Source organism: Podarcis vaucheri (genome assembly GCF_965113315.1).
Source record: "Podarcis vaucheri genome assembly, chromosome: 13".
In the NCBI taxonomy this organism is placed as follows: Eukaryota; Metazoa; Chordata; class Lepidosauria; order Squamata; family Lacertidae; genus Podarcis; species Podarcis vaucheri.
The window spans coordinates 25,825,514-25,847,158 of NC_138751.1; the positions used below are offsets into that span (position 1 = coordinate 25,825,514).

The 21,645-nt window shown below is 40.9% G+C and overlaps 4 protein-coding genes across 4 annotated transcripts; 3 read left to right on the top strand and 1 right to left on the bottom strand.

Annotated features, from left to right (window-relative positions):
* Positions 1-960: 960 nt before the first annotated feature.
* LOC309517477 (olfactory receptor 6F1-like) lies at positions 961-1,893 on the top strand (the record flags this gene model as incomplete). The annotated part of the gene is made up of 1 exon (XM_082196708.1): positions 961-1,893. One exon carries the CDS (start codon positions 961-963, stop codon positions 1,891-1,893), a length of 933 nt encoding a protein of 310 aa, XP_082052834.1.
* Positions 1,894-3,840: 1,947 nt separating this feature from the next.
* LOC309517478 (olfactory receptor 11L1-like) lies at positions 3,841-4,815 on the bottom strand (the record flags this gene model as incomplete). Its single annotated transcript, XM_082196709.1, has 1 exon — positions 3,841-4,815. One exon carries the CDS (start codon positions 4,813-4,815, stop codon positions 3,841-3,843), a length of 975 nt encoding a protein of 324 aa, XP_082052835.1.
* A 5,505-nt stretch (positions 4,816-10,320) lies between these two features.
* LOC309517479 (olfactory receptor 5V1-like) lies at positions 10,321-11,139 on the top strand (the record flags this gene model as incomplete). The annotated part of the gene is made up of 1 exon (XM_082196710.1): positions 10,321-11,139. One exon carries the CDS (start codon positions 10,321-10,323, stop codon positions 11,137-11,139), a length of 819 nt encoding a protein of 272 aa, XP_082052836.1.
* A 3,660-nt stretch (positions 11,140-14,799) lies between these two features.
* LOC309517480 (olfactory receptor 5V1-like) lies at positions 14,800-15,732 on the top strand (the record flags this gene model as incomplete). Its single annotated transcript, XM_082196711.1, has 1 exon — positions 14,800-15,732. The coding sequence occupies one exon, from the start codon at positions 14,800-14,802 to the stop codon at positions 15,730-15,732; it is 933 nt and encodes a 310-aa protein (XP_082052837.1).
* Positions 15,733-21,645: the final 5,913 nt, after the last annotated feature.

Consider the following 21,645-nt stretch of genomic DNA (forward strand, 5'->3'; position numbering starts at 1 on the left):
CCATTAGTTATTCTATTTCTCAGCAGACTGTGGCTTCTGGCTTAGGTGATAGAGAGAGGGCAATGTTAACAGACAGCAAATTGTCAGTTACTTAATTATGCATTTCATTACCTTCATTATTATATTATTTTCACTATTTCAGATTTCAGGCTCAGGCACCAAAATGTGTTAGTCTGGACAGTGGAGATTTCAAGGGGACTGCTTGTAGATGTGTAGATGAAGTAATCCACCCTACTGTTTGTAGGGTGGATTACTTCACAGAGGGCTAACTGAAACAAAACAATCATACTACCTAGTGTTGTAATGTAAAACTTGGGTCACCCATACTTGCACCTGCCAAGGAGCTGCTTTTTATTTATATAATTCCACAGCCCTATAAGCTCTTACAGTCACCATCATGCTGTGAGGTCACTGATTCAGCAATGTAACCCCACATAACCTGCCCTGCTCCATATATATAGCTGCATTATCCTCAAGTAGCTTTGAACCATTTGTGATTGTACCATCCAGCTATGGGGTAACTCTATGTTGAAATGCAAGTTTATAAAGTGTGATTGTTGGATATGAACCATATTATTTTAGTGTATCTCACTTACTTGTTTTTGCAGGTTGATGTGCAGCAATTAGCAAATCAAACTCTTCACAGCTTGGATACAATACCCTTTAGCATCTAATAACAATCAAACTGCTGAATCAAACTGCTGTTAAAAGTTTGGGTGCTGGATTTTTTGGTTGGGGGGCGGTTATCAGGACGGTATCAGTTTTAAGTGATGTTTTTCTTCCATCACAGATTGAGACAGACCTAGCAAAAAAGGGGTGGAAACCCTGGGTGAACTCTCTTGGAAGTATTAACACTGCTAAGAGGAATAATTGTGAGTGCTTAAGTGATCAAACCTATCTCTTATATACACCTAATTTTTTCTTTCTTTTTTTCTTTTTAATGTCTTAACAGATAGAGGTATGATTTTAGAAAACCAAACTTCTGTGAATGAATTCATCCTGCTTGGTTTCTCTAATCCTCAAAGGCTCCAGAAATTTCTCCTGTCACTCTTCCTTTTGGCATACGTTTTAACCATAAGTGGGAATGTCACAATTATGACCATAGTCCAGCTTCATCAGCAACTCCAAACTCCCATGTATTTATTCCTAAGTCATTTGTCTTTGATAGAAATTGGACACATGACAAACACTATCCCCAAAATGTTGTTCGACTTCTTAAAAGACAGGAAAGTGATCAGCATGGTTGGTTGCTTCACACAGCTTTACTTCAACCTCTTCCTGGGCCTGACAGAGAATTTCCTGCTGGTGCTTATGGCTTATGACCGCTTCTTAGCCATCTGTAACCCTATGAACTATACCACAGTGATGAACAATAGAGTCTGTAAATCACTGATTCTTGGGTGTTGGGTGGGAGCTTTCCTTGCTCCCTTGCCCCCAACCATTGTTCTTGCCAGGCTGAATTTCTGTGGGCCCAATATAATCAACCATTTCTTCTGTGATCTTGCCCCAGTGCTGACTCTTCCTTGTGGGAAAAAGTCATTCATTGAATTTTTCTTCTTTGTGTTCACTTCTTCAATGGTTTTGGGTTGCTTTTTCTTAATAATAGTATCTTATGTCAACATCATTGTGGCTATATTGAAGATGCCATCCAGTGGAGGAAGGCACAAAGCCTTCTCCACTTGCACTGCCCATCTTAGTGTAGTATTAATATATTATGGCTCAGTCATCTATATGTATGTGAGGCCTTCAGTGAAGGACATTCGTGATTCGGACAAAGTAGTGTCTGTCTTTTATTGTGTGGTGACACCATTTCTGAACCCTTTCATCTACAGCCTGAGGAACACCAAGGTCCATGAAGCATTCAAAAGCTTAATAGTAAGGAGGAGAATTTGATATTAGACTCCAAACTCAAGGTACAATGGAAAAAATACAGACTTTACTCTTTCTATGCCTACCTCCCTAAATGGTATCCTGTGTTCAGCCATAAACCCAAAAATTCAGTTTTATTTTGGGCCAAAACCCAAAGCTTGCCATCCATTCACTTTCTACATATCCTTTACCAAATAGTGTTACCCTACATGTTGCTTACCAATGTTCCTAACTGCAGAAAAGAAAGTAACTTGCGGAATGTTGAAAAACATGTTGCCTTCCAGATGCTGCAGGACTAGCACATCTGTCATCCTTGACCATTAGTTATGCTGGTTGGGGCTAATGTAGGCTAGTGTTCAACAATATTTGGACAACCACAGGTTCCCTGTCTCTGAACCAAGTCACAACTAAATGTTGTTGTTGTTGTTGTTGTTGTTGTTGTTGTTGTTGTTGTTTTTAAATACTGTAGATCTTAATATAGACTGCAATTCTCTACACATTTACTAGGGAGTAAGCCGCACAGAACAGCATTAAACATATTTGTAGACTGTTTGTTTTTTTATATAAAAAACCACCTTATTTATAGATAAGTGTTCTAAGAAAACCTGTAAATGTTTGAGTGTTGCATCTGTATATGAGTAGAAGACTGAATAAATATTCTGTCACCCATGCCTTCATGAAGCAGTAGATTTCCCTTTGATTATTAAATTACAGTAATTAACATTGGTTATCTTACACATTATTAGAAATTTGCTCTTCATATATAGGCACATGCGCTTAATGTTAAGAGTTACTGCTAAATTTCAAGTTCCGGAAACTCAACCCACCCCACCCCTCAAAAATTTTTCAAAGCAAAGCTGAGGTTTTGTCTTCAAAGCAAAACTTTCAAAAGATTTCAAGGGAACCCCAATTTGTTAAAATTACCTATAAATTGTGTGTCATTCTACAAACCTATACATTGTGGCAAAAATTCATAAACAAACAAACACACACACACACACACACACAATTCAGAGCAAAGTTGGTGGTACCTTTCCCTTTGAAATATCAAACATATTTCACAAGAAGGTATAACAGACAGAGCTATTTCTCAAGGGTGTTTAGTACACTCTTCTTTTATACGACACTATAGCAGAAAACAGCATGTTCTCTATGTGACTCACATTGCAAAATACCTAAGAAAAAATAAGGATCTCTTTAGAAACCCAGTGCCCATAATGCATTTTTTATTGAACAAGGTGATGGGTTCCTCTGTTTTCATAATGGGGTTGCACCCAATTAAATTCTACTCAGAGGTGACATATTGCAATGACCTAACATTGTCATGTTCATTCATTTCAATGGGCCTACTCTGAATTCTTAAGCTTTAAAGTATTTACCAAAACATGTGATTTTGCTGCTTGAGAGCCTTGCTGTACTGATTGATTTTATTATCTGGTGCTGTATTTGTATTCCATACAGTTTTAGATTGTAGTGTAACATTTTTATTGCAAGCATGGGTCTGTCCTGAGAGGCAATGGAGTGCACCCCCCAGTTTGAAGTCAAACTGCTCTGTGTTAGCAGCAGCAAAGTGACCTCCCTGGGGCACAAGCCTGGGTAGTGTGTATGGAGGGCTGCCCAGATGACAAGAGAGCCCCCCCTCCACATCTCACTGATATGGTCCAAAGGAAAGCAGAGCAATATTTTTGGCACCAGTAGTTGCCAGAAAGAGCTGTACAAGGCACTATCCAGCTGTCTTAGGGACTCCTTTCTGGATTTGTGTAGGGACAGTTTCAACTGCTGTTAATAAATCAATAATAAAATCAGCACCAGTATGCATTTGTAAATACCCATAAACACATGAACATGGTGTTAGAAATTTACTTTATAAGGCTATGCAATTCCTGGCTTTTCTCACAGATAACCTTGCAGAAATTCTAAATGTAAATGCAAAGTAAAATATAACAACAAAACAAGTACATGAGATCATCCTTAACAACAGCTAAAGCCAATGGACTTCCTTTCTCTACTTGGCAAGCTATGTAAACATTTCCTATTGACTAGTTTCTGCAAGGCATCCTTGAAATCTTTGTTCCTCAGACTGTAGATGACAGGGTTGAGAAGTGGTGTTAGCACAGTGTAGAAAATGGAGACCACCTTATTCAGCTCTGATGAAAGACTAGCACTGGGTCGAACATACATGGAGATCATGGTGCCATAATATATCACCACCACAGCTAAGTGTGAGCCACAGGTGGAGAAAGTCTTTTTTCTTCCAGAAACAGAGGGGATTTTCAGGATAGTCTTGATGATAAATGCATAGGACACCAAGGTAAGCAAGAAACATGTGAAAAGGACCAATATAGACAGCACAAAAATGCTCATTTCGGTGGTGGAAGTGTCAGAACAGGAGAGCTTCAGCAGAGGTGGGATGTCACAGAAGAAATGATTGATTTGGTTAGATCTGCAGAAATGCAGCCTAGAGATCAGCAATGAAGGTAGCAACCCTGTGAAGAGACCAATCACCCAAGACCCTATTGCCAAGCGGGTGCAGAACTGTGTGTTCATGGCTTCTGCATAATGCAATGGGTCACAGATTGCAAGGTACCGATCATACGCCATCACAGATAATAGGAAGCACTCCGTTGCACCAAAGAAGACAAAAAAGTACAGCTGTGCCATGCATCCAATGAAGGATATGCTCTTGTTCTCCATAAGGAGGCTACTGAGCATCTTGGGCACAATGGTGGTGGTGTACCAGATCTCTAGGAAGGAGAGGTTTTGGAGGAAAGAGTACATAGGGGAATGAAGATATGACTCTAGCTTGACGACTGAAATAATAACCACATTGCCTGTGATGGTTAGGAGGTAGATAAGTAAGAACATGGTGAAGAGTAGGGTCTGCCACCCTGGAAGACTCTGGAACCCCAGAAGCCGAAATTCAGACACAGAGCTGCCATTCTTCATTTGCTTTGCTGATCTTGAGCTCCCCTGCAGGTATGCCTCAGTCACAAAATGCACCATGAATAAGAATTTAGGTTACTCTATCACCTTCCTAGAAAGACCACAGAATAACATGAGTGATAGCAGTAATAGCAGCAGGAGTGGTAAATAAAGATATTATGTTGCACCCTAGGTTAGTACAAGTACACTAAGTACACAGATTTGAACAAGCAGACCAGATCTCTCATCAATGATTCTGTTCCCAACAGTAGTCAGTCAGATTCCTCTAAAAAGTTTGGACACATGGCATGTCCCTAACACCTGCTGCTCAGGATGCTCCATTTAGCCAGGGGTGGGGGACTTGTGACCCTCCATATATCATTGGAATACAAGTCTCACGACCCCTGTCCATTGGCCATACTATTCATGACTGTTGAGAGTTGGAGTCCAATCCAGGCGGACAGCCTCCTCACCTCCTCATTTAGTTATCATGGATAATATCAATCTTAAAAAGTTATTTTCCATGAATTCGACTAATTCTTTTCTGAAGCTACCTAAGGTAATGGCCATTAACACAGCTTGTAGTAGTTGATATCATGTTATTTGTTTCAAGTGAAATAGTCCTTTCTTTTGTCTCCACTTAATATGAAAAAAGGAACATAACATTGCTTAATGCTATTTAAGAAAGACTCAGGAAGGGGAGAGTTATCCCATATAAAAACAATTATTATCGTTCTCTGAAGTTATGGTTATGAAGCTAGCAAACAGTGATTGACCATAGTGATGTTAACATTCAAGGAGTGCATAATCAATCTACATGTACACAATAGTTCAGCTGTTCAAATCAACAAATGTCCATTCATTTTACACCAAGAGATGTACATGTGTAGAGACAGTTTGCACCTTTCTTCAGCGTAATGTGTCAACAGGTGTCATGTCACCTTCTTATGGGAAGTCATCTGTATAAAATCTGTGACAACTGTGTGACATGAGCAACAGGTACAATCAAAACTCATATTTTGCATGAATTTGTAAAATTACATTTTCCCCTATATATTTGCTATTTTCACAGATATAATGTCTTCCTACCATAATGTCTGAATAATAATAATGATAATGAAAATATTTAATCATGGGTTTTCCCAAGGCAGTGTACCTAATGGTATCCTTTTTATGCATTGCACACTAAGCCAAAGCATGCATTAACTCACAGCAGCATGGCAGCAGCAGGACTCTTAAAGAAGCATTGAAATTGAGATCCCCCCCCAGTAACCCATATAATTGTCCATTTGTTCTAAGAGGCAATGTGGTATATCTCATCAGTCCCACCCAATATGGCCAATGTTCAGGGATGATGGGAACTGTAGTCAGGCAATATATGGAGGGCACTATATTGACTATCCTTGTGTTAAGCCATGGTTTGACTTAGCTTTAAGTCTGAACTGAACTATTGTGTAATTCAGGCAACCACAAGACAAAGAGTTCTTGAGCTTGAGCAAGATCACTGCTTCAAGTGCCCTCAAATAATTTCCTGTGACCCAAATAAGCCCCATTACATTACATTACTGGAGAAAAACGGTAGAAGCCTCCCTCTCTCCTCCCTCCCCAATCCAAAATAAGGTCACCTGTATGAAAAGGTGTGTGAAGAGTTCAAGAATTCAGCTCAGGCATGTCTAAAGTTTGTCAGTAGACTTTGAGACTCTTCATCTCAAGGTTGTGGGTTCAAGCCCATTCCTGCCTTGCAGGAGGTTGGACTAGCTGACCCCTGTGGTGCCTTCCAACTCTATGAGGCTGTGAATCCATTATATGAATCTATGAATATTATAGGATCCTTACTGAAATAATCAGAATGACATATGTCTCACATGTCAACTCAGTAGGGTAGAACACTGAATCTTTTCAGGCTTGGTTGTACAGAAGAAAGGGGGACAGGGAAAAGTTGTTTATCTACTGCTTTATCCATTGTTTACAGGCAAACATATACAATACAAATATCCAATACAAATAGTCAAGAAATTACATAAGTAACCAAATAACTATATTAATATTTCAATCCAAAACCACTAACAAAATCAGGTCCCTAATGACTAAAACATCCATTATTAAAAACAAAAATGGGTCTTCTGAAGGCAGATGCACATCTAATGAAGCATAAAATTGAATTTAAATTTAATTAGAGGCTTCAATTTGTGTTTGGAGTTCTTAGAGGGACCTTGAGTAATGCCATATCGTTGCCAAGTTGCCTTCATAACCACTATTATACTAAAAGTATACCTATCTGAAGTAGAAGCATAGGTCCAAATATTCATTGTCAAGTTCAGATAACTCACCAATTGAACTACCCCAGTTGTCTTGCAAAATAAACAGGGGAAACAGGCTGATGATCAAAATGGTTTCATCTCATTTCAAAGAGTGAGCAGAATTTGCACCTCATTTGGAATTGCAGCTCTTAGTTAAGTCGCAAAAGCTACAGAGAAAAATGGTGGAGTTGTTTGGCCTTACTGCTCTCCAGCATCATGTGTTTCTGGAAACAGTGGCACAGTGACTTTAAAGCTCTGGAGAACACCTTGGGGATCTTTTCTACACAGCACCAGAAGAATTCTCCAGGTGCCCACAGTGAAAAGAAGACCCCATCTGTTGTGCATTAATGAAGAAGCCATGCCCAAAGCATCTAACAAGGGGAAAGCACAAAGCAAAATATCAACCCAATTGCTATTTCTATATTATGAACAGAGATTAGCCAAGAACAGAGATGGGAATTTCAGGCCCAAGGATCACTTGTCTAGGCCTGCCTGGTTCTCAGTATTCTGTCCAGGCTAAACCCTCTACCAAGCCACACCTCTCACCAACCTTAATTTTAATCCTTTTTAGCATTTGTATCCTGCTGGGATGTGTCCTTAAAATTATGAACAGTCGGTTTGTTTTTATTTTACTTCAGATAATTTTTTAAAATAAATAAATAATCTATGGTAGCTATTCAGAAGCATGTTAGATGTAGAGTGATTTCTTTATTCCTGGAGTATAAGAGAAATTGGGTCCTCCCTTAAAGAGGGCATGTATTGCGGTGAGACCTGGAGAACCGACACCCTGTGTTGTGGGTGGGTATGATTGGTCAGCCACAACACCCGATTGCTGGGTCCCTCGAAGCTATGTGCAATCTGGCCAATGGGACGCAAAGGGACCTATTTATGCCCATGCACGTGACCCAGAGTTTCCTCTTTCGGCACGTGCATTTGGAACACCTGCCCACCTCTCCCTATATTTTGGGCTTGCATGCTTGACCTTGCTATGCCCTCGTGTGTTGTCTGTCATTGGGACAGGGTCACGGCAGGAATTTTCCCCGCTTGGCTGTTGCCATTTGGGTTTCACCTGCCTCGTAGCAAATCGTTACAACTTGTAGGGTTGCAGATAGGCTCTGGTTCAGGTGATGGGGATGGGAGAACGCTCTCGCCATCTCTATGTGAAGGGTATTCCGTTAAAGGAATCCAGGGACTCAATAGTTTGGTCAACCCCTGAGAGGGGGTTGTGCCCGTGTCTGAGTCCAGGGGGACATTTCGGTGGTGGAGTTAGCTTGTTCCTGGTTTTCTGCGTATCCAGGTGTTCACCCTTGGCTGACCTATGCTGGAACTATGGGTCAGCACTCCCTGCATGGCAGGGAGCTAGTTGAACCAGAGCCTATGCAACTAGTCACTTTCTGTAATCAATAAAGTTGTGGCCAAAATTCTGCCAAAAACCAAAACCAAAATTTGAGTCAAGTGTGAATTTATTTAGGGGGGATGGTTCTGGGTCTGAACATGCAAATAAATAATTTGTGGTAGCTGTTCAGAAACATGTTAGATGTAGAGTGGTTTCTTTATTCCTGGAGTATATAAGAGACATGTCATGAATTCATTCAACACACAAACAGAAAGCATTATCAAGTTATAAAGAGATATGTGAAATAGCATAACCTGAATAGACAGAAGAGGGCAGCAAACAATAAATAAACAAGTTGTTTCATGTGACTCATTATATTTGGTCTGGTGGGGTTAGTTTCCTGGCTTTGTCTCTTTCATACTCTCCTATGATTTCCCCTCCAACACACACAAACGCCTCTGCAGGGGGGGGGGCAGCTGACTTGCCTACAAATATATAAAAGCACCATGCAGCATTTATTTGACTGAAATTAAATAAAACGCTTCTCACTCTTGGGATTCCTGCAATGAACTGCATACAGAAAAAGTATTTGGTAAGAACTCTTTCTCTATATCCAACGCAGGCTGCCATTACTAAGACTGTGGGTCTTCTTGGAATTAATCCCTTCTTGGCTTTTCTTCCCTGGCCTGTTTTCATTTCCTGGAGGAACATCTTACAGGCCTGAACCAATGAGGAAGGGGCTTCCAAATTAATCCTAATTTAGCTTGCTATGAGTTGGGGGGAGCAAACTATAAGGAAAATGTGCTACTCAGTGGAAAATGTGCTCCACTCAGCTGGGTGATGTGAAGACCAGAACTGACAAAAGTTTTCATTTAAGTGTTATCTCTGCTGCAGGATTAATAGTGTATTTTATTAATAAACTCATACCTCTTGAATTAACAGTGCTCACTCATTCATTGCTGTCCCTGAAAGCATTGTCCACAATCAAGGTAGCAATCTCAACTAGAATTGGGAGATGCTCAACGCGATGGGACTTAACCTCCATATAGACATGTATAAGTTTATGGTATAAATCAACTCCTTTGCTCTTCCAGACACAGCTGAGACCACCTGCCCATATAATATTGTAAAAGATATGTGTGAGGAATGAGAACACAGTTTATTACATACACCTCAAATATGAATGGTGAGACATTTTAGGGAAGAGTTCTTATGGAAGTTTGGATTTCTTTTGAATGTAGTCATTGGGCATTTATTGCAATATTGCAATATTTGAGTTAAGCATAAGTAGATGTAAGGCTGGACCACCCCAGCAGACAGCCAAATCCACTGCTCCTATATAAGCTCTCAAGAAAGACAGACAGTACTCTAATATGCTGTTAGCTTTTTAGAATCCACAGCTACCAGATTCTGTCTGACACTAACTGCTATCTCCTCACTTTTTCGCACAGAGATCTAGCTTGATTATATCAATTGGCAAACAATTTCGTTCCTATGGCAACATATGATCTCTAATTAATAAAAGAGATCATTCACAGGCCAAGTTGTAAGGCAACCACTTGTCTAAAATTGGGATCAAGAGATGGAAAGGATCCTGGAGACCATCTAGTCCAATTCTGCCCCACAAACTTACATTAGCATATATGCTATTTTGCAATGCTAAAGTATTAATGCTTTGCTAATTCAATTTCCTGTTTTATCACTAATAATGTATTTTGGTTTTTCCACTAATAATGTATCAGCAGATAAAAATCTATCTATGAAGCTCATCCAATGGGTCATGTCTGTAATGAATCCGCTCCATCTGAATTCATCTTCCTGGCATTTTCAAAGCTTAATGAATGGCATTTTCTCTTCACTGGATTTCTGCTAATCACTTATACCTGCACACTCATGGGGAATGTTCTGGTCATCATTCTTGTCTGCTTACAACCAAATCTTCAAACTCCGATGTACTTCTTTCTGAGCAATCTATCCCTCCTGGACATCTGCCAGACTACAACCACTATTCCACAGATAATAGTGCATCTGATCTCAGGGACAAATGCCATCTCACATGAAAGATGCAAGATGCAACTCTTTTTCTTCGTCTTATTCATTGGTACTGAGCCACTCCTGTTGGCTGCCATGGCTTATGATCGTTACGTTGCCATCTGCAATCCTCTCCGCTATAATGTGGTCATGAATTACAAACTCTGTGCCCAACTAGTGTCAGCTTCTTGGTTCACAAGTTCACTCAATGCCACCATCCACACCCTTCTCACATTGCGCCTGCCCCTTTGTGGTATCAATAAGATCAACTACTTCTTCTGTGACATCCCTCCCCTCCTAGCTATTTCCTGTGGTGATATCTCTGGAAATATTATTGCCATGCTGGCTGCTAGCCCTGTAATGGGCATCGGACCAGGCATGTGTGTCCTCCTTTCCTATATTCACATCATCTTGAGGGTTCTGAAAATGCATTCTTCCTCTGGGATGAAGAAAGCCTTTTCAACTTGTGCTTCTCATCTCACAGTTGTCCTGCTCTTTTATGGCAGCTCTATGTTTCAATATGTCAGGCCCTTCTCCAGCTACTCTCTTAGCAAAGATAGCAAGATTGCCCTTTTTAACAACATACTCTCCCCTTTGTTGAACCCACTGATTTACACCCTCAGGAACAATGATGTGAAGGGGGCACTGCAAAGGAGAATGATGAAGAAAATTATTTCCTAAAAGAGGTGGAATACACAGATAGCTTGAAATCCTTAGCTTTACTTTTGAATTGTGCAGGGTAGTGGAAGTTGGAGTTCAGAGCAGTGTAACTAGGACCCAGAATGTCATTTTGTTCTGTTGGAATCAAAAGGTCTCAGGGGTGTGTTCCAAACAGTGCTGTAAAAATAAAGAAATCTGTCATTGTTTCTGAGGGGGGCACAATCCCAAAGGATATGTATTTCTATTTCATGTTCACTGTACTTGAGAAGGTTTTTAGAATGTCAATAGGAGCAGGGTTCTGAGATTACTTCATTGTTGCTAAGATGCCCAAGGTCTTGTAAATGCTTCTGCCTCATTTTTCAACCTCCCTTCCTGCCTATGATTCCTGATCAGAAAAAGACCCTTGGGAGACCTCATGATGTGTACTCCTGAGCTTGGATGGAAATTCAGGTACTCAGGAAGGATGAAGGTGAGGCTTTTCAGGTGGTGGAACTCACTGGAACTCAGTTCCTGCAGCTCTCAGGTGGACACCTTTGCCATTGTAAGAGAACAAGGGAGGTGTTCATTGTGAGCTTCTCGAACTTTCTCCCTTATAAAAATAGCACTGGATGAAGGGTTCAGACCACTGGTAAGATGATCTGTAGAACAAAATAAAAGGAGACTTGAAATTCACAAGCACTGTTCAGCCACTCCTTTTTGATAATTTTCAGTCACAATTTTCTCTATAATTGATGGAGGGTTTTTTAAAGGGGAAATTTATTTATTGCTTATGCCACACTAATTTGTGAAGGTAACAATGTAAAGTTGATTTTCAGGCTTATGGTACTGTTAATATAAGCTTTATCACTGTAGTCTATTTGGACTGATCTTTAGGGACTTTTATTATCAGGGACTTCACATTATTTTCTAAAAGAAAGTACTTATAAAAGTGTCTACTTTAGACAACTGCCCTCTCTGTTGTCTTTCTCTTTCAACAAGCTGTTTAAGTTGAGATCTGTATTGCATTTTTTAAATCACTTTTTACAATTGTAACTGATAAAACCAATAAAAATATATACTGCCTCTCACCGTGAAACTCACAAATCAAAAGGATTCCCCAGTGCCTGCCTCAGTGTTGTGCTGCATTTTATTTCATTCAACGTTTTCATATGCCTTGGATTTTAAAACTATGAGCTTTCCCCTGGAGAAACTCTATCTTGGCCTCCTCCTTCTCTTGTCTCCACTTCTGCCTCTGCTACAGCCTCTTCCTGTTCACTAAATCTTGTTACCTTTTCATCTTCGGATACCTCCTCTTCCCAGTCTTCCCCCTCTTCCCCCTCTGAACACACATCATTACCCCACTGCCACTCCCTAAGCTCTGAGCCTTCTTTCTTTGGTGGTTCTCCAGCTGGTTCCTCCCACCATTCCTCTAAGTCCGACCTGCAGTCCAGGACCTCAGCAAGGCAAGTAGAGCAGTTAATGTGCATAACCACCCATGACTGTCCAACAGTCATTGTGGAGACTATGCACATAATTCTTCGTGGAAGAGGATATTCTTCACATTCCCTAGTCAGTACACACAGTCTTCAACAGAACTTGAGAAATAGGCATACATTGACTGGAGTTTGTACATTCTCTGGCCATTGTGCACAATCCTCCAACAGATCTTACGAAACTTACTTTCCCCATAACATATAAACTCTTCAAAGTTTCTAAGTGTCCTCACAGTATTTTTTAACAACTTTGTTTTCCATGAAAAATGACCAAATAATGTGACTCATTAAATTTATACCAGTGGGACTAATTTCCAGGGGGTTTTCCATGCTCCCTTTGGCTCTCCACCTCCAGGCAACCACACACATGCCACCACACGGGGGAGGCCCAACTAGCATGTTCACAAATATATACAAAAGCACTACGAAGCCTTTAAAATATAGGATAATTTGCACACTTTGGCTTTCTGCAATGAACTTCAACACAGAGAAGGTATTCAGAAAGAACACCCCCTCCCCATTTGGGTGGCCAAGGTTTAAATTACGTTTAAAGGATTCTAATTGATAAGACTTGCAGGTATCTCAGTCTTCTGTAAATTCCACTGAATGCAAATCCGATATTTAATGCTAAGCTGATACTGAATGTGTTTCAAACTGTCTTTTTTAAGGACAATTTGAATGTAAGAAGAGCCATGTCAAATCAGACTACAGCATCATTGCAGTTCAGTATACATTTATCACAGTGACAAGCCAGATACCTAAGGGCAACCCTCAAGGAGAAGATTTTAAATGTTTGATGTTTCAATGTGTTTTTGATATTTTTGTGGGAGCTGCTCAGAATGGCTGGGGCAACCCAGTCAGTTGGGCGGCATATTGTTGTTGTTGTTATTTAAAAGCGGGTTCTCTGTAGTCCATTTGTGAAAAGGGTAAAACCTTCCCACCACTCCCATGGTCCTGATCTGGATTGGGGCCCTGCAAACTACTTTTCCTGAAAAAGAAATAAAGTAGTTGGTGCTTTGCTTCCGGAAGCAAGATTCAAGGTGTTGTGTTGCAACTTTCCTTACTATGTGTCCAGATGAAAAAGGGTGTGGTGAAGAGATGATATCTGCTCTGTTGGGTGCCACAGTGACCTGAACTGACATGTTGGCATTTGCATTTTTGTGCTGCTGTGGAACTTAGATTGTAGTTCATTAATAGCCTTAGTCATCTTCAGCTAAGAGAACTCAGCCATTCTTCAACATGTTTCTCCATTGATACTGCAATTTTAAATGCACTTTGTTGTGAATTTTCACCATTGGACATAATTTAACTTGTTTCCAAATAGATGTGCATACTATACAAAAGTAAACAACTTATTGTATAAAAAAATGTATTTAGTAGAGTAAGATGTGCATAACATGCATGTATTCCTGGAAATAACATTCACAAATACATTATATTAGGGGAAATGGGTTAATAAACTGTATATTATGAGAAATATGCAGTAAAATGCTGCTGAATTTTCAAAAGGGGTTTTCTTTTAATAAACTGCCAGTTAGATGTGGAAGTGTGGAGAAGTATGGTAGGAGGTGAACTGAAATTGAAAGATTTGCCCATCCTTAGGTGAACACGCAGGCTACTCATGTTGAGATTGAGATTCTGTTGGACTCAGACCACATATTTTTTCTTCTCAAAGAGATCTAGCCAGATTCTATAATATTTATCTGCAGTGGTTTTAATATGTATACATTTCTTAAGAGTCTGTTCCATCCATGCAGCAATTGACAAGTTATCTAGTTCCCATGGCAACATAACAGTTTTAATTTACTTAAAAGGAGACCTTCCTAGGCCAGTTCAGAAATGATAAAGTAAATTCTTGGATCAAAAGAAGGAAAGGAATCTGTAGGCTACCCAGTAAAAAACTCCTCTGCCCTGTCAAAGCTTACATTAATATATTCTGAAAAAAGTAAGAATTAGTCAAAGCTCCTTAGTAATCCTAAGAATTTGTGATCAAATGTTGGGAAAGAAATTGCAGGAAATCAACTTAATCGTCTCACAGGTTGCAACATTAATATATAGATAGCTAAAAATGAAACAAGTTGAAGCTACATAGAAAGAGTAAAAGTCTAACACTTCTTCCATTGTTCATTAAATTTTCTGCATCACCACAACAAATAACATATTTTTGCTTCTGTCCACAGGAAAAAAATCAATCTATTAATGTAATAAAATGGATGTCAGTAATGAAACCACACCTTTCAAATTCATCCTTCTTGCATTTTCAAACAGTAATGAATGGAATTTCCTCCTTTCTGGATTTCTGCTCATCACTTATCTCTTCACATTCATGGGGAATATTCTCATCATCACATTTGTCTCCATAGAACCAAGCCTTCAAACTCCCATGTACTTCTTTCTGAGCAACCTATCCTTCCTAGATGTCTGCCAGACTACTACCACTATTCCACAGATAATAGTTCATCTGATCTCAGGGACAAATGCCATATTGTATGAAAGATGCATTATGCAACTATTTTTCCTTGTTTTATTCATTGGTGCTGAGGCACTCCTGTTGGCTGCCATGGCTTATGATCGTTATGTTGCCATCTGCAATCCTCTGCACTACAATGTGGTTATGAATTACAAATTTTGTGCCCAGCTGGTGTCAGCTTCTTGGCTCACAAGTTCACTCAATGCCACCATCCACACCCTTCTCACATTGCGCCTGCCCCTTTGTGGTATGAATGAGATCAACTACTTCTTCTGTGATATCTCTCCTCTCCTAGCTATCTCCTGCGGAGATATCTCTGGTAATATTATTGCCATGCTGGCTGCTAGCCCTGTAATGGGCATTGGACCAGGCATGTGTGTCCTCCTTTCCTATATTCACATCATCTTGAGGGTTCTGAAAATGCATTCTTCCTCTGGGATGAGGAAAGCCTTTTCAACTTGTGCTTCTCATCTCACAGTTGTCCTGCTTTTCTATGTCAGTTCTATTTTTCAATATATCAGGCCCTTCTCCAGCTACTCACTCAGCAAAGATAGCAAGATTGCCCTTTTTAACAACATACTCTCTCCTTTGTTGAATCCACTGATCTACACCCTCAGAAACAAAGATGTGAAGGGGGCACTGCAAAAGAGAATGATGAAGAAAATACCATGAAATTCTTGGCTTTACTTTTTAATTGTGCCGGGGAGTAGAAGTTGGGGTTTGGAGCAGCATAACTAGGGCCCAGAATCTCATTTTATTGTGATGATACAAAAAGGTATCAGGGTTGTATACCAAACAGTGCTGTAAAAATATATATATATTAAAATAAATAAAAATCCTGCCATCAAGTTTTTTGGCTGGACACCACCAAAGGTTACATATTTCTGCTTCATATTTGGTACACTTGAAGATTTGTTTAGAATGTCAGTTGGTGCAGGTTTCTGGGGTTACTTGATTGTTGCTAAGATGCCCAATATTTTCTTTCCAGTCAACGCTCCTTTAGGATTTCTCAGCCTCCCTTTCTCCCTTTGATTCCTGATTGGAAAAAGACTCTTGAGAGTTTACCTTATGATGTGTACTTCTGAGCTTGGATGGAAATGCAGGCACTTAGGAAGGATGAAGGATTGAGACTACTGCAGCTAATAGGAGTTGTCATAGAAGTGGGGCAGTTGAAATGGCATTTTGTTAAGGTTGGATACGCCCAGGAGTTGCCTAGCATTGAATTCTGTCATGGTGCAAGCTAAGTATGCAGGGTATAACTGGGTGACCTAGTTGAGAGATTCCAACAATGTATAGGGTGTGTCATAGCTGTTCATTTGCACAAGAAGAAGAAGAAGAAGAGTTTGGATTTGATATCCCGCCTTTCATTCCCTTTAAGGAGTCTCAAAGCGGCTAACATTCTCCTTTCCCTTCCTCCCCCACAACAAACACCCTGTGAGGTGAGTGGGGCTGAGAGACTTCAAAGAAGTGTGACTAGCCCAAGGTCACCCAGCAGCTGCATGTGGAGGAGCGGAGACGCGAACCCGGTTCCCCAGATTACGAGACTACCGCTCTTATCCACTACACCTATTGTATGGGTATAAGGGTGAGGCCCTCTTTATTGTGCTGACCATTCCCAGTGTCTTTTTACTCAGGATTTCAATAAGGTTGTGCAGAACGTTTAACATACGTAAACCTTATTTCATCAAGAGAACAGTGGGGCCGAGGGATGACTGGCCGTGTCATCCAGTGACCCATGTAGCTCTGTAAGAATCTTAACCTGGGAATCTCACAGGGCAAAATGGTCCCAAACTCTTCAAAGTTTCTAAGTGTCCTCACAGTACCTTTATCAACTTTGTTTTCAATAAAAAATGTCCAAATAATGTGAATCATTAAACTTATACCAGTGGGAATAGTTTCTTATTTTGTTTTTTCTACACTCCCCTTGGTTCTCCACCACCAGACACTTATATACATGCCGCCACACTAGGGAGGCCCAACTAGCATGCCTGTAAATATATAAAAGCACACACTGAAAGATAATAGGACAGTTTGCAATCTTGGACTTACTACCATGAACTACAACACAGAGAAAATATTCATTAAGAATGTCACCTCCCCATTTGGGTATCCATGATTTAGACACAGTTTAAAGGATTATAATTGGTAAGTCTTTCAGGTAACTCAGTCTTATATAAATGCCTCTCAATGCAAATTTGATGTTTAATGCCAAGGTGATACTAAACATATTTCAGTCCGTCTTTTCTAAAAATAAATTGAACCTAAGAAGAGCCATGTCAAATCAGAGTACAGCACCATTGTAGTCTAGTATCCAGTTCTCACAGTGACCAGCCAGATACCTAAGGGCATCTCCCAACTTGTGACTCCCATCAACTGGCATTCAACAGCCCACATTGCCTCAGACAGCAGAGGCAGAAAGATAGTCATAATAGTCATGGATAGCTTTAACCTTCATGACTTGTTCAGTTGTACAGAACTGGCATGGATATATCCCACCACTCAGATTTACTGTTCATAAAAAAATGAGAGCTGGTGCATTTTCACTCTTTATTTCTCTGTGCTGTCACTGTAGTCATTGGGGGAAGCATTCGTGGTGGTATCTTAATCTCCTATTTGTTTGCAGGAAGGCATTTAGTTTTGGAGCACCTGCTTTGTGGGATGCCATGGCAATCAGTAACAAGCAATGTTCAGAGATTGTTTAAAATATTCAAGTTTGCTCCATCATTCACTGAAGTGTGACTATCTATCATCTATCTATCATCTATCTAGCTAGCTATCACCATCATCTATCTATCTATCTATCTATCTATCTATCTATCTATCTATCTATCTATCTATCTATCTATCTGACCATTTTGAATTACATAACAACCGCCCCTCCCTTTACTGTGTTTTATAGTATATTGTACACTGCTGTGATATTCTCTGTTAAGTGGTCTGTAAATCTGATAGTATCTCCAAGCTTGCTGAGCATTTAAAAAGGAAAGGAAAAACAAGTCTGACATCATCAGAACTAAGCTTGCACTATCAAGCCTGTTTAGTAGTGTTGCCTGTCCTAGGGAACACCTTCCCATCAGAAGTCAAGAAAATAAACAACTATGTGACTTTTGGAAGACACATACGGAATTTTTCAATGTCTGATTTTTTATTGTGCTTTTAATATTTTGTTGGCAGCTGCCCAGAGTGTCTGCAGCAACCCAGTCAGATGGGTAAGATGTTAATCATCATTATCTCTATCTAAGAGAGTGATATGTTATAGAGGATTTAATGTTGTGCCCAATTTGGAAATACTCAGAGAGGAGCCTTAAGTTATGTATGGCTGATGTAAATACATTGGAACAAGCCTAAGTTTTAAATGTTTCTCCCTTTGTTCATTTAATTACCCCAGCTCCCCAAAAACCTAATAAATTATTTTTTTTCTGTCTCTAGATAAAAATCATTTTACGAAGCTAATAAAATGGATGCCAGTAATGAAACTGCTCCATCTGAATTCATCCTTCTGACATTTTCAAACAGTTATGAATGGTGTTTCCTCCTTTCTGGATTTCTCCTCATCACATATCTCTTCACACTGATAGGGAATATTCTCATCATCACTCTTGTCTCCATAGAACCAAGCCTTCAAACTCCCATGTACTTCTTCCTCTGTAACCTATCCCTCCTGGACATCTGCCAGACTACAACCACTATTCCACAGATAATAGTGCACCTGATTTCAGGAAGAAATGCCATCTCATATGAAAGATGCAAGGTTCAACTCTCTTTCTTCATCTTATTCATTGGTACTGAGACCCTTCTGTTGGCTGCCATGGCTTATGATCGCTATGTTGCCATCTGCAATCCTCTCCGCTATAATGTGGTCATGAATTACAGACTCTGTGCTCAACTGGTGTCAGCTTCTTGGTTCACAAGTTCACTCAACACCACCATTCACACCCTTATCACATTCCGCCTGCCCCTTTGTGGTATGAATAAGATCAACTACTTCTACTGTGACATCCCTCCTCTTGTAGCTATCTCCTGTGGGGACATCTCTAGCAGTACTATTTGTGGCTTTTTGTTTATATCCGTGACTCCCGCTAATTGATTTGCGAACCTCAATTAGCAATTTATGGCCGCCCGGTACACTTCTGCTGCGGCTTTCCGTCACGACTCAGCAGAGCTTCGCACAGCGGTGTAGAACTGTCACGTAGCTTGTCTCAGCTCTCAGACAAACACACAGAGTCCAGGTTTGTCTATTTACAGCTTTTATTCCAACATTTCTTAGGAATTTCCAGGACTATTTGCAGCCATGACAAAACTGCATCCTTTCCCCACAAAATACCGAGTGGGACTGACAAACACTTCCCAAGCTCCTCCCAAGCTTCCAAAACTGACGTCAGAATGGTGTGGCATCCTGGGAAGAACTTAACCCGTTAAGTTCCAAACCCAACACCCCCCTTTGCCGCACATTCTGACAAGACCTTTTTGAGTTCAACACCTTACCCTTTGCCTTGTGCTCCTTCCCAGCATCTTTCCCAGGCACCTGTTGAACCCTTTCAACACTCCCAGAATCACACTGTGCGAATCTCGCCCACGCACATGTTGCCTGGTATCTTTCAGGTGGAATGCCCTTTGTTGTGCGACTAGACCTTCTGGGCACAAACTCAGACGTTACCTCTGACTCACTGCCACCAGGAAATGTGTCCTCAGCATCACGGGATTCCCCCTCTGACTTAAAACGTTTTCGAATCCTCTCCATTACACTCACAGGGGAACTGGGCTCGCTTTTGGCCTCCTTTTTTACAACTTGTGGAGAAACTACCGATACCTCCTCCTGTTCCTGACTTTGGTCAGTTACCTGATCGTCATCATCAGACTCAGCTTCTTCTTCCTCCCCCTCATAATCTTCCTGTTCTGAGAGACACTCTGAAAGAACATCATGCTTGACAGCAGCTTGTGTCTTTTTATCCTGCTCATAGAACTCAGCGTGTTTACTGATCAGCAACTTACTCTGATCACCTGATGGAAATGCAAATCTCCATGCACTTGCTGTTGGCTCATACCCACAGAAGATCATTTTTCGGAACTTGGATCCATCTGGCCCCTGCAAAACAGCAGGTACCGGCACAGACGCACGTGACCCGAACATACGCAAAAAATGAATCTGGGGTTTCCTGCCATGCAACAACCCAAACGGTGTGTCCCCTACCATGGAATTGTAGGTGCGATTCCAGGTGAAGCTTACATACTTGATTGCCTCCAGCCAAAACCTTGGAGGTAACCCAGAGTCTTCCAGCAACACCTGTGCAGTTTTAACCAGAGCCTGACATTTGAGCTCTGACACTCCCCTCTCATTGGGTGAAGTCACTGTGTGACGTATCCCTTTCTTGTGAAAGTACTTCTGCAAAGCAGAACCTGTAAACTCAGCTCCTCTGTCACTTGTGACAGCTTGCACTTTGGTGGAAAACCTTTGTTCCACCCCCTCAATCCACCCTTTGATCAGCTGTGCTGCATCATCCTTGGATTTGAGGCCATGTATCCAGGAATTCTGAGTAAAATCCTCCTGCATCGAGAGCAGAAACCTTGACCCTCCCAGACTTGGTTCCTTTACAGGACCCCACAAATCTATGTGAATCAGTTCAAAAGGCCTTGTTGTTATCCTTTCAACCTTTGGATAACTGCATCCTTTTACCTTTGCCAGTTTGCAAGTTTCACAACTTACAGCATGTCCACATTCTGAGATATTACAACCATTGGAAACTTCTGGCAGCACCTGTAGTTCTTCAAGAGAACTATGAGCTGTACGTGTATGCCAAGCATGTACGCATGAATCATGATTGGGAATTGTAGCACGCAGTGCTTGTGCTTTCTCAACCTTCCCACCACCCTCCAGAGACGTTTTAAGAATGAAGAGATCATTTTGCCCCTTTTTAACCTTGGCAAGCATCCTCCCTCCTTTGGAGATTGTGCACACATCACCCTGAAAACAAACCGTAAATCCCTTTTTCAGTAAATAAGGCACAGATAAAAGACAGTGTTGCATCCCAGGAACAGTACAACACTCCAACGTTTCCTGTAAAACACAAAAATGCAAATTTACAGCATTAGTCATATTTCTTTTCTGTCCATTTGCAAACAGTACAGTTTTCCCGGCAGGAATTGCCGTGCAGTTCCACCTCTCGACTGCAGGTGTCTCTGGAATCAAATTGCGATTAGCTGCAGAGTCAATAACAAAACTTAGCTCTGTCCCACAGCTGTCTTCAGCCAACGCCAGACTAGCCGTGATCTGATACGTCTCCTCCTGGCACCTGGCACGTCCACCAGCCTCAGTCTCACGCCTGGTTGTTTTTCCAGACCGGTTGCCATGGAAACTCGACTGGTTCCCATGAGAAGTGTCCTTGAAGCCTTCCTGTGCAGCTGCTCTCTGTGGGCAGTCTCGGCGTACGTGGTCAGCTGACTTGCAAATGTAGCAACGACGAACTTCAGTGGAAAAACACTGCCTGGGGCTCCTCCCAGCTGGCCTCCTTCTCCTTCTTCTGGAAAAGCACTCCTTGCCAGATCCGCCCCCCCTGAACTGCCGCTCCATTCCAGCAGATTCAGTGG